General features: G+C 41.4%; 2 protein-coding genes across 2 annotated transcripts in view; one reads left to right on the top strand and one right to left on the bottom strand.

Annotated features, from left to right (window-relative positions):
* ryr3 (ryanodine receptor 3) overlaps positions 1–7,366 on the top strand; it is a gene marked incomplete at its 5' end in the record, with an annotated part of 108,795 nt that extends 101,429 nt beyond the window's left edge. The window contains 10 exon segments of the mRNA XM_084560095.1: positions 708–750; positions 1,018–1,145; positions 1,423–1,483; positions 1,694–1,840; positions 3,199–3,333; positions 3,809–3,965; positions 4,078–4,142; positions 5,608–5,708; positions 5,803–5,854; positions 7,266–7,366. Of these exon segments, the coding sequence (XP_084416221.1) occupies positions 708–750; positions 1,018–1,145; positions 1,423–1,483; positions 1,694–1,840; positions 3,199–3,333; positions 3,809–3,965; positions 4,078–4,142; positions 5,608–5,708; positions 5,803–5,854; positions 7,266–7,361 (985 nt within the window). The 3' untranslated portion in view covers positions 7,362–7,366.
* Positions 7,367–7,439: 73 nt separating this feature from the next.
* aven (apoptosis, caspase activation inhibitor) overlaps positions 7,440–13,789 on the bottom strand; it is a gene marked incomplete at its 5' end in the record, with an annotated part of 31,796 nt that continues 25,446 nt past the window's right edge. The window contains 4 exons of the mRNA XM_084560096.1: positions 7,440–8,800; positions 9,827–10,130; positions 10,525–10,620; positions 11,603–11,673. Coding sequence (XP_084416222.1) covers positions 8,661–8,800; positions 9,827–10,130; positions 10,525–10,620; positions 11,603–11,673 — 611 coding nt within the window. The 3' untranslated portion in view covers positions 7,440–8,660. The remainder of the gene's footprint in view (positions 8,801–9,826; positions 10,131–10,524; positions 10,621–11,602; positions 11,674–13,789) is intronic.

The following is a 13,789-nucleotide window of genomic DNA, read 5'->3' as shown; positions in this document are numbered from 1 at the left end:
GAAGCTCACGTCGGAGTTGATCAGTTTTGAACACCAGTTACTTTTATTGGAATCACTGCAATGCACAAAAGAGAGAAGACGTCTGAGCAGGTGATGTTTAAGGTCAAAGAGGTTTTTATTGTCATTTCAACCATATATAAGGTACTGTATATAGTGAGATGAGGACGTTCCTCCAGGACCATGAAACTACATTAAGACTAAGTGCAATACAAGGGACTGAGCATTATGCAGACAATACAAAACAGTGCAAACAGTACGAACACTGCAAACGGTCCAAAGACAAACAATACAATACAATATAGACAGTATAAACACTTGCAAAAACAAAACAAAAAAACAGTATCACGTCACAACAAGTATTCCCAACAAGAGGCAGAAGGAGGCAGAATTTTCTGTGCTTGTCCGGCCGCTGAGAGAAATACATTTTGGACAAATCACAGCTGTTGCAGTCTGCGTCGCTGTAACTTATAGTTACATTTCTGGAAGGTACAATTCAGGCTACAGCGCAGATCTAGTGCACTGTTGCAACTGAACATTAAACGTCATTGATGAGGCCAGAAGCATTACTGATTGTCAGCAGCTGCCTCATTTTACTGCCGTAGATATCAAATATTAGAAAGAATCTTTAAGCCTCATTCATTATTAGATATATTTTTTATCAAACTAAATTCATTGCCTCTTGTGAAATGATTCAATTTCTATTGCAGGTCCTTCCCGAACAACTACTGGGACAAGTTTATCAAGCGTAAGGTAAGTGTGAGGGAAGGAGACACGTAGCCCATACTCTATTCTAAATTTATTGATTGATTGCTGTGGACACATCTGATTTCCACAAAACAACACATTACATCTACAATATGAAGGAGTATCGTATGTTTCAGTCTTATCAGAGATAACATTTTAACGGCCAGACCAACAACTTTCATGAGCTCTGAATCTGCATTCTCTGTAATGACATGCATCCTATAGTTTTGTGTTTAATTAATGAACCTGGTCCCTGCTGTGCTCCCTCCGTAGGTGATCAACAAGTATGGCGACCTTTACGGGGCTGAACGCATCGCTGAGCTCCTAGGCCTGGATAAGAGCGCTCTGGACTTTGACCCCACGGTGGAGACCGTCGAGAAGGAAGCATCCCTGCTGTCCTGGTGAGAGCTCTGCTTTCATACTCCTCCTTAAGAGCAGCGGAGACGCCAAACACGTGACTCTGTTTGTGTTACCGCGTAGGTCCGCATGGTGCGCAAATAGAAAGCAGGTAGAAAAATGTTTGAATGCAGGTGATGCAGTCACTGGTTCTGATAAACAAATTAAAACAAATCACTTGTTTTGAGGAGTTAAATTTAGCAAACTAGATTTGAATTTCTTTTGTCGTTGCTCATGAAGGTGACGCTCACGTCATTAAACATTTTCTCTTCTCGTCGACAGGTTGAGCTCCATTGACACAAAGTACCACATCTGGAAAATGGGTGTCGTTTTGACTGACAACGTGAGTTTACTTCAAGCTTAAGGAATGAGTTGAGAAAAACATTATGAAGACGTAAAGTTATTCTATAACCTGTTTAATAATTAAACGTGCTTTTATCGCATTGGAGCTGAGTAAATTGTTTTTACTTGCTTACTGAAGTTTGAACATTACAGTGACGCTAAATGTTTCCAAACCCAGATTTAAATGTCTTTAAATTTTCCCTTTCTCCAGTACTTCCTGTATCTGATCTGGTACACCACCATGTCCGTGTTTGGACACTTCAACAACTTCTTCTTCGCCGCTCATCTGCTGGACATCGCCATGGGCTTCAAGACCCTGCGCACCATCCTGTCGTCCGTCACCCACAATGGAAAGCAGGCAAGTAGTTTCACCAGCAGAGGGAGCCGCAACACAAATAAAAGACACCTTCCACTTCCTGCTTATAGTCAGACAGCTTTATAATTTGATATTTTATTTATTGAGGTCTTGAGTTATTATAGTTTATTACAGATTGTATAAAGTGGAATTTCTTGGCCCTCATCCTGCGTTGAGAAACTTGTCCCTGTAAATAATCTGCTTCTAGTGGCAGATAATAACAGGGACCAAACAACTAGCAGACGAGCAGCGTGATTCATCCTGAACATAATCAAATCAAGACATTAACTAAAAGAGGATACGGCCTCAGAATACAAACAAGATTTCCAGACTATCCAGTTCATGTGATATTGAGACATGAGGAATAAATTAATGGAATCAAATAGAAATTAAAAAAAAAAAAACTATGAGTGACTGGGTTTTTATTTTTGTAGACGCTGCTTCATAATAGAGGCTTTTTTTTTTTTTTTTTGCTATTCATGAGATATCAGGGTCGTTCCCACTTCAGTCTAAGCCAGAAAAACAGAAGGGACAATAATGAGTTACACAGCTGTTGGAGAGATTGTGAAATAGCTCAAGTAATTTAAAAAAAAAAAAAAATTACTGCTTGATAAAAACCAAACCAAAAAAAAACTATAATACCTGAAATGAGCAGGGGTGTCGGTTAGCCAAATGCTAAATAAAGGATAAATTGTAGCTAAGACGATTCTAAATTGGCCATAGGTGTGCATGTGAGAGTGAATGGTTGCCTGTCTCTCTGCGTTAGCCCTGAGATAGACTGGAGACCCTTCACAGGAATAAGCGGTTACAGAAGATGAATGAATGAATGAATGTAGCTAAGACTCCTTCTTAAAAGTAAATTAAAATAAATATATATATCAGATAAAGGAGGAAAAGTGAGTGAATAAACTGTTGAAATGGCTGAAGGTCGGAGTAAATTAAGTTGAAAGGGCTCGCAGTGAATAAATTAAACTAGTGTTCATACTGAAGATGGATGTCTCGCTTCTTCTGTAGTATAAATTTAAGCATTGTCAAACAGACCTTAACAATTCAACGGTGTGAAAAGCTTAAAATCAGTTGACATGAACATATTTGTAATCTGGTTGGATGGTGTCAAAGGATCCTTCACAGCCACTGCCTTAGACTATTATCTTTGTTGTTAAAAATGCAGCCAGGATAATAATGAGGCGCTGATGGAGAAGGAAGTTCTGCGACGGCATTAATTTGTATTTCGTGCTCTGCTGAATGTGTTCAGAGTCTGAATGCTGATGAACACAGTCGGTCTTTTGTGCTCCTCTTTTCCTCCAAGTATCGTCGAGGCTTTAAATAAAGAGTTCTGAATGGCTCCTCTCTCCTTCCAGCTCGTGCTGACTGTGGGTCTGCTGGCCGTGGTCGTCTATCTCTACACCGTGGTGGCCTTCAACTTCTTCAGGAAGTTCTACAACAAGAGCGAGGACGAAGACGAGCCCGACATGAAGTGTGACGATATGATGACGGTGCGTCTGACACCTTTCTATTCACTAGTGAGAAACGGCAGGAAATTAAAAAATATTTTCCCTTTGTTAGCGGGGAAAAATAGACAGTGAGAAAGGGCAAATATCTGGAGCTGAAAAAAAGATTCCTCAGGCTTTTATTTCTCAGTGGTTGTCTTCTGTAACATTTTAACCTGCTGGCCTTGATTGAGGTAGGAAGGGAGTAGGAAGTGAGTATTGTCAGTGTTTCCGTCTAATATTCATGGTCATCTAAGTCTAAGCTGTCTCTAAAGAAACCTTATTCATATGGTCTAGTTAAATGTATTATATTTTATATGACACATCCTTTACTTTTTAAGACTTTTTTAAATACTTTCCTAACTACGAGATGATGCAAAACTTCCAGCAGCATAGCGGACTAAATTAAATTTTTTCGACGTCTCCCCTTCCTAGCCAACACTGAATCTAACACAGCAGCCGTCCCTTTGTCTCTCTGCAGTGCTACTTGTTCCACATGTACGTGGGCGTGAGAGCTGGAGGAGGCATCGGGGACGAGTTGGAGGACCCAGCTGGAGATCCCTACGAACTCTACCGTATCCTGTTTGACATCACCTTCTTCTTCTTCGTCATCGTCATCCTGCTGGCCATCATTCAGGGCACGAAACGTTTATTTATCTCTTTTTTTTTTATCTCACGTTGAGGCCTTAATTGATAGCCTGTTAGCTGTGTCTCAGGGCTCCTCTGACAGACTGTTTCTGCTTCCTTCAGGTTTGATCATTGACGCCTTCGGTGAGCTGAGAGACCAGCAGGAGCAGGTCAAGGAGGACATGGAGGTAAGACTAAGGATCCATCCGGACAAGGAGAAATATTACGGCCGCAAAATACAGTATGACACATTTTCTGTTTTATAAATTCCATACTTTTCCAAGACTCAAAACCTCAGTAGGTTTTTCAGACTGTATTTGTCATCCAAATACGTATAGCTGGATGGTTCTTATGCCAATAAATGGTTTTAAAAGTCCAACCTTTGCAATTATGTGTAAATCTTATATATTATACAGTAAGAAAATAAATAACTGCCCGAAGATTGGAGCTCAACGTTCTGTAGCTCGTACAAATCAAGAGTAAGAGTGCTAAAACAGTGACTAACAACAACATCTACTATTAAAGAAGACTGACGTTGTCTTTACTAGTGAACCCACAGTTAACTTCCAAATTGTGTTGTTTTTTTTTTTTAGTTGGTATAACATATTCGAGTTACAATAATATAATAAGAGTGGCCTTGAAGTACAGACTCTCAGCTTTAATTTGAGTGCATTCACATCCTAAACGGAGGATGGGTTTAGTAATTGCGGCCCTTCAACCTTCTTTTTCAAGGAGCCAAATATAATTGGACAATTGAATCAAAACCGAGTGGGGCATTTGTATTTGGAAACAGCTGCTGTGACTCTACGATGCTCTCAAGGAGCTCTCAATGGAAGCGAAACACACCTGAAAATGAATCTATTCTAATATAACAGTCCTGAACTAAAGCTTAACTTTGTGGAGGTTGTGGTATTCAGGATGTGTTTTTAGGACTGTTGAATTTTATTGTGTTGTACGTGTCCCTGTTATTTTGACAGCCCTGTTTTAGTCAGTGAGCTAGGCTAGATGACAGAAACACTTTAGTATTTAATTTAATCCGGTTTAACAGCACCACAGACTACATCACAGGTGTCAAACATACGGTCCGCGAGCCAAAAGCAGCCCGTCAGAGGATCTAATCTGGCCTGCATCATGAATAACTGCTATCCTTAATTTGTCCATAGTTTTAGATAGTTAGCAAACTAGATTTCTCATAATTTACTTGTTCTTCTTTGAGCTAAAACAAACGGTGCAAATCTGGAGTTGTCGTTACTTACACGTTATCATTCTATTATCTTACTTGTCCGGCCCGCTTCAGATCAAATTGGGCTGTATGTGCCCCCCGACCTAAAATGAGTCTGACCCCCCTGAACTACATCCTTCAAAATGATGATCCAGTTTAATCACCACCTTTCTGATGTGGTTTCAACATGAACTGAACATTATAACAGTCATGAGGCTAACATTTAGTTTCTAACTTATTTTTTAGTATATATTAGTATCTTAGTATATATTTTTTGTCTCTCTATGAATCAACCATGAGCTGAAAGTTCATGACGACTGTGCAGCCTCGTTTATTCACTGTGTCGTCAATATAACAGTTTTTGTGGTTTTTTTTTATTTTAGTTCAGCAGATTAAATGACACCCATCTCCCCCTCTCATTCATCTTTCAGACCAAATGCTTCATCTGTGGCATTGGCAATGACTACTTCGACCGGACGCCCCACGGGTTTGAAACCCACACCTTACAAGAGCACAACCTCGCCAACTACCTGTAAGTGAAGCAGAAAACATTTTTAAAAAAAAAAAACTAAAACATGTAAAAAGTGTTTCTTGTTTCGACTGTGAACCTTTTTCCCCATTCGCAGGTTCTTCCTGATGTACCTGATTAACAAGGATGAGACTGAACACACGGGCCAGGTACGTGACAGGACTCACCGCTGTGTAGTGCCGGACACGTATATTCTGCTATAACTGATCAGCCTTAATAAAGGAAAGGAGAAAAGGGAAGGTTACAGTAGGTTTTACTTGTGCAGCATCTCAGCCCACTTGATATGTTGCATAAGTAGCAGGAGGAAGAAGAGATGCGTGGGTTTGATATTAACTGGTTATTGTCGTGCACCTGAGATTCAAGTAGTTTTTTTTTTTTTGATCCACACGTACTGTTACTTATGTCACTAACTCAACAAAAGCTTCAAAGAACAAGATGTAGCTATTTGTAGGGAATAGGTCACAAAAAAGATAAAAGCAAGGCGTGTCAGTGATTCAGATTTTATTATCATAAACCTTTTGAGAAGGAGGAAGAGTGTGGACTACTGTGGTTCAATTCAGTTCTATAGAGCTTAGCAGTAGCATTGTGTTGTAGCGTTCAATATCTTGCACAATTCAAGGTCTTATTCCAATTAGCTGCTTTGTGAAAGCGTCTATTTTCTTTTGTGGCAGCTCAGTGTTACACATGGTGAAGTAGCATTGACTGGGTTATTATATAAAGAAGTTTTTTTGATTAGGGCTGCCGCAAATGATTATATTTTCAATCGATTATTTTGAGTAATCACCAGATTACAAATATAACTTTCCACCGTTAAATTTATTTGAACATTTTCTCATAACATATTTTAACATGATATCAGTGAATCAGGGAAGCATTTCAGACTTTTACTTGTCATTACTCTTCATTACAGAAGAGAAGATTTATTCAGAGTTGGCCTAACGAAACTATATTCTGTCACTAATTAGCATACATAGTGCTCAGTAGGATTTCATTTAAATGTCTGGTGCTAATTGGAAATGCAGCTGCAGTATTTATCTTAAACCTACTTATAACGTTAATGGAAATCCACGTCGTTTTGTTCTATAAGTCAGTGTGAGCAGAAACAAACTGGTTTCAGCATCGCTGGAAAGCTGCACTGCCATGCTAGCTGTTAGCATTTGGAAGGTCTTTGTTGAATTCTTGTCTAAAAGACATCAGATGAGGACACTATCAACCAACAATCAGACAAAACTCGCTCTAAAAGACCAAATACTGACAACACTGTTTCTTTATTTACCTGAGGTTCCTGTTTTCTGTTGAGATGCTCGTGCAAAGAGCTTTTTACAAGACGTGCATCTTACTGGGTCTTTGTTTAAAGAACTCTGACACCTTACATATTTTGATTTTTCAGGATGCCTGGCAGCAGGAGGCGGCGTTATTTAACGTAAACATAGGGTCACGTTAACGTAAAAGTATCTCTGTAACAATGTCTCCTTCATTCTTCAAAGCTTAAGGCACCGAGCGAGGTCTGAGTGAGAAAGTGAAATGTCCATTTAAAGCCTTTTTCTCCTCCCTCTCCAGGAGTCCTACGTGTGGAAGATGTACCAGGAGAGATGCTGGGACTTCTTCCCCACCGGAGACTGCTTCCGTAAGCAATACGAGGACCTGCTGGGTTAAACCGGGCGCCCAACGCCCCTCTCTACTTTCCTTCTGTATCTGACAAGAGACACTGAACTTGACTTCCTCCTGTTAACAGACCTGAACACACACACACACTGTCATGATGTCCTAAAATGTGAAGAGAAAAAAAAAAAACTAACTAAACATTCTGAATTCAGATAAAAACAAAATCTGTGACTCTAAGACTTTACGACTGACGATTGGACGGTTTGAGCATTCAAGTCTTTGAAAGTATCCACCTGCCACGACGCCTCTTTTATGCAAACTCTTCTTTTTGTTCTGATTCACATTGCCTTTTCACCTGCTTAACCCCAACCTGCTGCACAATGTGTTGTGTTGTAGACATCTGAAACACGTGAAGGGTTACAGCATGACAAATGAATGTCTGAATATGCACAATTTCTAGATTAAACGCCAGGATGTTAGCGTCACTTACTACCAAACCGACTGAATGGACGTGTGCTGCTATTACTATTGATCGCCGTCGAGATCGACCCGAAACGAGTGAGACCTGATCTGCCTTTCAAAGCTGGTTCAATTCTGTCTGATGAACTGGGGAATGGTTCTTCCAGAAACGACTCACTTTAGATGTTTTATCAAGCGCCGACGTGCCTTACGAGAAACTATGCAAAAAAAAAGCAATCATCATTTTTGTCCCTCTTTTATCACAAGCAGTGCTCTAGTTCTGGATTAGTTAGAAGCTAGGTTTGTGGCTTTAAAATTTAAAAAAAAAAAGAGAAGAGAGAAACATTTGTTGTATAAAATCTAGATAATCCTTGTGTAAATGTTGCTTAGTTTGGTTTTGTTCCTAAACTGTGGTGTCCTGCCCGCCTGCACCTCTTTCCACAGTAGACGAACCACACACAACAGAGGAGAATAACAAAAAAAATAAAAATAAAACTAGGATTTATTGGCGACAAACTGCTATTGTATGGCCATTTGTATGTATGTAGTAGCTTTGGTAAACTGCATTTCTTTTGAAGAGGGGGAGGAAATGAATAAAGTAATTCACGCAATAAACCAACTGTGCCGTCTGTCTCTGCGTCTGTCCGTCCCTCTGACGGCGACACGCTAGCAGCGCCGTAACTTCAACCAACTCACAACTCTCTCTCTAAAGTCTGGAGGGAACAGTTTGACAAGTCCCATTTCTACACCTCCCAAAGCAAATTATGTTTTCGAGCTTGGGATAGAAAACGAGAGCCGGCGTGAAGCAGAGGAACATCAAACGATTGAATTCTCTCGTTCAAGTCCCATGTCCTTTTTTTTTACGCCTCTTCTGTGTTTAATCGAGTCTTTTCAGGAGATCATGCTGTCGAGCCAGTCCTCCAGGTCCTCCTCTGTAACTTCTTTTCTGACGGTCGAAGACTTTGGAGGTGTGACGTCTTCGTCTTTCACCTCCTCCACCTTCGGTACCACCTCCTTCGCTTCTTCACACTCTGCAGATCAAAAGAAGACATGATGGGAGACTATGAGATTAGTTTTAAGTTCTGGACTTTGACAGTCATTTTAAGTATAATACATTATTCTCTGCAATTTTTTTAATTACATTTCTGATCATTTTGCTGTAATTAAAGCAAATGTTCAGCTTTTGAAGATTAGTTTACATTTTTTACTAGCTGTTTCTTGGACAGTTAACTACAGTCAGTTAGCTTAGCTTAGCATAAAGAAAATGCTAGCCTGTCTCTATCAAAAGATAACAAAATCCCCCAACCAGTAGTTCAGAAACAAGGACGTTATATTGTGTTTGAGTTTGTAAAAACAGCAATTTAAGGTTTTACTGGGGTTATGGGTCAGATCTGGGCTGTTGCCAGGCAACCAGTCAAAACTAAGATACCCTCCAGCCCATAATAACAGCACTGGAAAACATATAAATGTCATATTTACACCACTTTTTGAATAGGGTTGGGTTGTTTTTATACTAAGCTAACTGTAGCATCATGTTCATCATTCTCTTCTGTTTCCATTCCTTAAACTAAGGAGAGATACACCAATCAGGCATAACATTATGACCACCTTCCTAATATTGTGTAGGTCTCCCTTGTGTCTCCTAAACAGTTGTGACTCATCAGAGAATGGACATGGGTCTTCTGAGGGTGTCCTGTGGTGTCTGGTATGGGTTGAGGGGAGGGGCCTCTGTGGATCATCCCACAGATACTTGATCAGTTTAAGATTTAGTGAATTTGGAGGCCAGGTCAACACCTTGTGCTGTTCTTCATGTTCTTTTTGAGTTGTTCCTAAACCGGCATCCTGCTGGGGATGGCTGCTGCCATCAAGGAGTGTCATTGCTATGGGGTGGGTGCTACATGTCTAAGTAACATCCAGGTCCAAAGGTTTCCCAGCAGAACAATGAATTGTCACGAGATGGTCAATGTTATTTACTTCTCCTGTCAGTGGTCATAATGTTTTGGCTGGTCGGTGCATAGTGTTGCTATCAACACACGGGGAGCAGTGATTATACTCGCCTTCCTCTGGAGCTGCTCTCTCCTCGTCTGCACCGCCAGCAGGCTGGCTTCCTGCCACACCTGAGACTGGTTTCTGTAAACTGAGCAGCTGGTCCAGCTCTTCATCTCCATCGTCCAGCGGAGGAACGGCGGCGGCCGAGGAAACCTGCGACTCTGAGCACGGCACCGAGCTGGCAGCCATGGGCACTTTCTGGTTGGTGCTGAGGCTTTTGAACGATGCGGACGGAGGAGTGATTTTGGACGTTTTTGGCACTTCCTGTTTAGGTACGAGGGTCACAGAGGGGAGCTCTACTGGTGTCGAGACCTGAAACATCAGGATAGTGTAAAAGACAAGTCAGTGTTTTGAATATCTTCAAGCCAGCAGCAGTTTCATATCTTAAAATGAGGACACGTGAGCAAATACTGAACAGGTTTTGCTGGCTACATTAAATATTGACTTCTGTTTTCATCCCATACAGGCCAGCCAAACAATGGCAACGTGATTAAAATTAATACTAAAATATATTAAAATCCTTAAGGCTGGTTAGCTGGATTAGGATTAGGTCTAAATCTTCTTAGTCTCAGATTGTGTTTAATCAGTCTGTAAATGTAGTCTATAATGTCTCATAGCTCTGGTTCTCAACAGCAAAGAGCATAACTAATAGAATCCTATGTGAATTATATAAAACGCATATTTCACTGCAAGTCAAGGGTCGAACCTGAACCAGCTCGGCCTCCAGGTTGAGTCTCTGATGTAGAGGCACCTGCTGAAGAGTCTGGGCGAGAGCTGGGAGGTCCACAAACACCGCTGACTTCTGCAGAGGAAAGAAAAGAGTGTTAACAGCAGGAAGGCTCCGCGGCTGATGTAAGTGAGACTGCAACAGTAATGTTCTTTACCGTCAATAACAAGAACTTAGAGCATTGTATTCAATGCATTTAAACAACAGTAATCATAACACATGTCAGTCTTAAGGGCTTCCTGGACGCTGTGGCAAGGCACTAGAAATACACAAGTGGGCACTTGACGGCTCGCAGCTGCTACGTGTGGATGTTGAGACAGACTGCTAGCAGGCTAACATGCTCACAATGTCTCGTGCGGTTTTAGCATGCTAATATTCCCTGATCTGCTCAAATCACATCATCAGCTGCAGTCAAAGCTGAGTTCAGATGTACGCGTGAACTAAAGCATTGGAAAAAAACTTGACAAGCGACAAACTCAAGGGCTGAAAAATGAGGCGGGTGCAGTTCCTCGGGCGGCCACTAGAGGCTGGCTACAAAAGTGAGTCAACCCCATAGACCGGAATGTTTACAGCAGAAATAAACAAGTTTACAGCCGGTTATGAATGTGGAAATTAGCTACAGAGACCAATATTGTTTTTTATGACGGCTGTACACGTTTTTATAACTCACTCATTTAGATTGTATCGAGGCTTTAAGTTATGCAGAATGAAAGGAGTGTCTGCTTTGAGTGTCAGGTGGTTGTCTTAGCACGTGACAAACTGTCAGGCTCGATGTCACCTGCTCAACCTCTTGGTTATTGAGTTAGCTGGGAGTTAAGAAAGGAGACAGGCTCTGCCAAGATGGCGACACACCGCTGACGACTCACTGAGCATCCAACACATCTTGTTTGTGCATCTTTAAATACTTCAGTCAATAGGATTCATCCTCTGGGAATCATGTTGTCCATCCAGTAACTTCACATATGTCAGTCTTAACCAAAGTGGACAGCATTACAACGACTAGACGTGATGTCTGCTGGAGGGATCCATAGCTCACCAAGTAGACACATAGATTTACCTGACTGGCTGCAAACGGGTCCATCTCCCAATCCTTTTCTTCGGAAAACCGGAACTGTGTGAAGGAATCCCCTGAGGAAAAGACACAGAAACAGTGTTTCATATTATCTGTTTTAGTTTAAATCACATCCTCTTCAGTTTACTCCTCACTCTGAACCGCCGAGCAGAGCGAGAGGCCTTCACACCTCAAGTGTCTGAGATGATAAATCGGCGCGTTTTCTCTGAAAGGGAGTCAGAGCGTTAACATGCGACGCCGCTCCGCTATCACAACACGAACCGGCCCGAGAGCTCTCGACTACAAAGACGGCGAGGATGTTTTATTAATAAGCTGCAGCAGCAGCAGCACATTCAGCAGACAGACGGGGAAATGTGAGAAGAGGGTCCAGATGAAACTTTGAGAGAGGCACAGGCGCCGAGTGAAAACACAACATCCAACACAACAAGGACATAAGGTCGGATGTGAAGCACCACTCTCACAGCTCCTCATGCTGTGGTTACGTCTAAAATGCCGCAGGAGTGTGTCCGCTTGGACGGAATAACAGCGCCAGTGGATATTTTTAGATAGCACAATGACAATGGGCTTCGACGTGACAGTTAGCCGATCCTTTGTTGGAGGTGAAGGTGGGAAAACGTTCAAAAAAGAACATTTTAACAAGCGAGACAAACAACTAGAGCGCATCAATAAAACAAAACGACTACAAGAAGAGCTAAGAAACGTCAATTTATAATGTTTACGGCTACAAAGGACTCTAGTCTGGAGTTCTTTCCATTTAAAAGCTGCGAAGCAAAGCCACATCCAGGGTTAAGTAGCTGCTGGATCGAGCTTGTGTCAGGTGTGAGAGAAAAGAGAAAAGAGAAAAGCCAGGCTCAGACTACCAGCTCAACAAGGAGAGGGTTTTATGTTAGACATACAGAATATGTATTTTATACAAGGAGATTATCAAGGAGAGGATAGATGCTATAGGCAGTGAGGTGAAAGAAAATCGTTCTCAAGGGTTGAATTCTTCCATACTGGCAAAAGAAATAACGACTGAGACAAACTCATGACTCTGGATGAATATCTGTTTAAAGACTTCAGCCAAAACACAACTGTAGAGACTCACAAACTACAAACGGTTTGTCACTAACAGATAGTTACAATGTTCGTGTCAGCGTCAAGCCCTTCTTCTTTATGTCTGAAAATGTCAATAGAAAACAATTAAGCTGAAGTATTGAGAGAACCCCCACCTCCATAGCAATGACACTCCTTGATGGCAGCATCCATCCCCAGCAGGATGCAGCCAAAACAAATGGTTTAGGAACAACTCAAAAAAACAGCACAAGGTGTTGACCTGGCCTCAAAATTCACTAGATCCCAAACTGATCAAGTATCTGTGGGATGATCCACAGAGGCCCCTCCCCTCAACCCATAGGACCCAAAGTCCCCCACTAACAATAATCTGTTACCAGACACCACAGGACACCCTCAGAAGGCCCATGTCCATTCTCTGATGAGTCACAACTGTTTTGGAGACCAACACAAAATTAGGAAGGTGGTCATAATGTTATGGCTGGTCAGCGTATATAACGATTGTTGGTATGACTCCTCCTTACTCCAAGCCAATTCAAAAATGGGTAAAAAAGGTTAAGTAGCACTCACTCACACCACCAACTTTCTAAATCATTCATAATTTAATATAATTAAATAAACAGGTTGGTTACATGAAAATGAATCCCACTATACAGTTGTCATAAATGCGCCAACTGGCTCTAGAGATTAAAATTATTTTCGTACCAGGCTGTAATCGTGTTCATTTCTGCTGTAAAGTTGGACATTTTATAATGGAGGTCAATGGAGATTGACTTGATTTTGTAGTGAGCCTCAAGTGGTGGTCTGAGGAACTGCAGTGTTGGACAGTTGCATACTGACTTCACCTTTCAGCCCAGGAGGTTGCTGCTTGGTGAAGACGTTCTACCCACGAGGACAGTTACACCAAGTGTGCAAACTTTTTGTGTGTCGTACCAGCTCAGAGATTCTAAATTAAATTAATGAAAGTGTAAGAATACAGTGAGGCACACCGTGGGGAGCATTAGCTTTGGACCGATGGGCAGACTCGATAAAAGCTCCAGGAAGTTCAGGAGGTTCTTGCTACCTTTTGACATTTAATAAACCAAACGAATGATTAAAAAATAATCTGCAGTAGAGGGA

This window comes from Chelon labrosus, assembly GCF_963514085.1.
Source record: "Chelon labrosus genome assembly, chromosome: 14".
Taxonomy (NCBI): domain Eukaryota; kingdom Metazoa; phylum Chordata; class Actinopteri; order Mugiliformes; family Mugilidae; genus Chelon; species Chelon labrosus.
The sequence above is the reverse complement of the archived record's forward strand: the minus strand, read 5'-3'. Positions and strand labels throughout refer to the sequence as shown.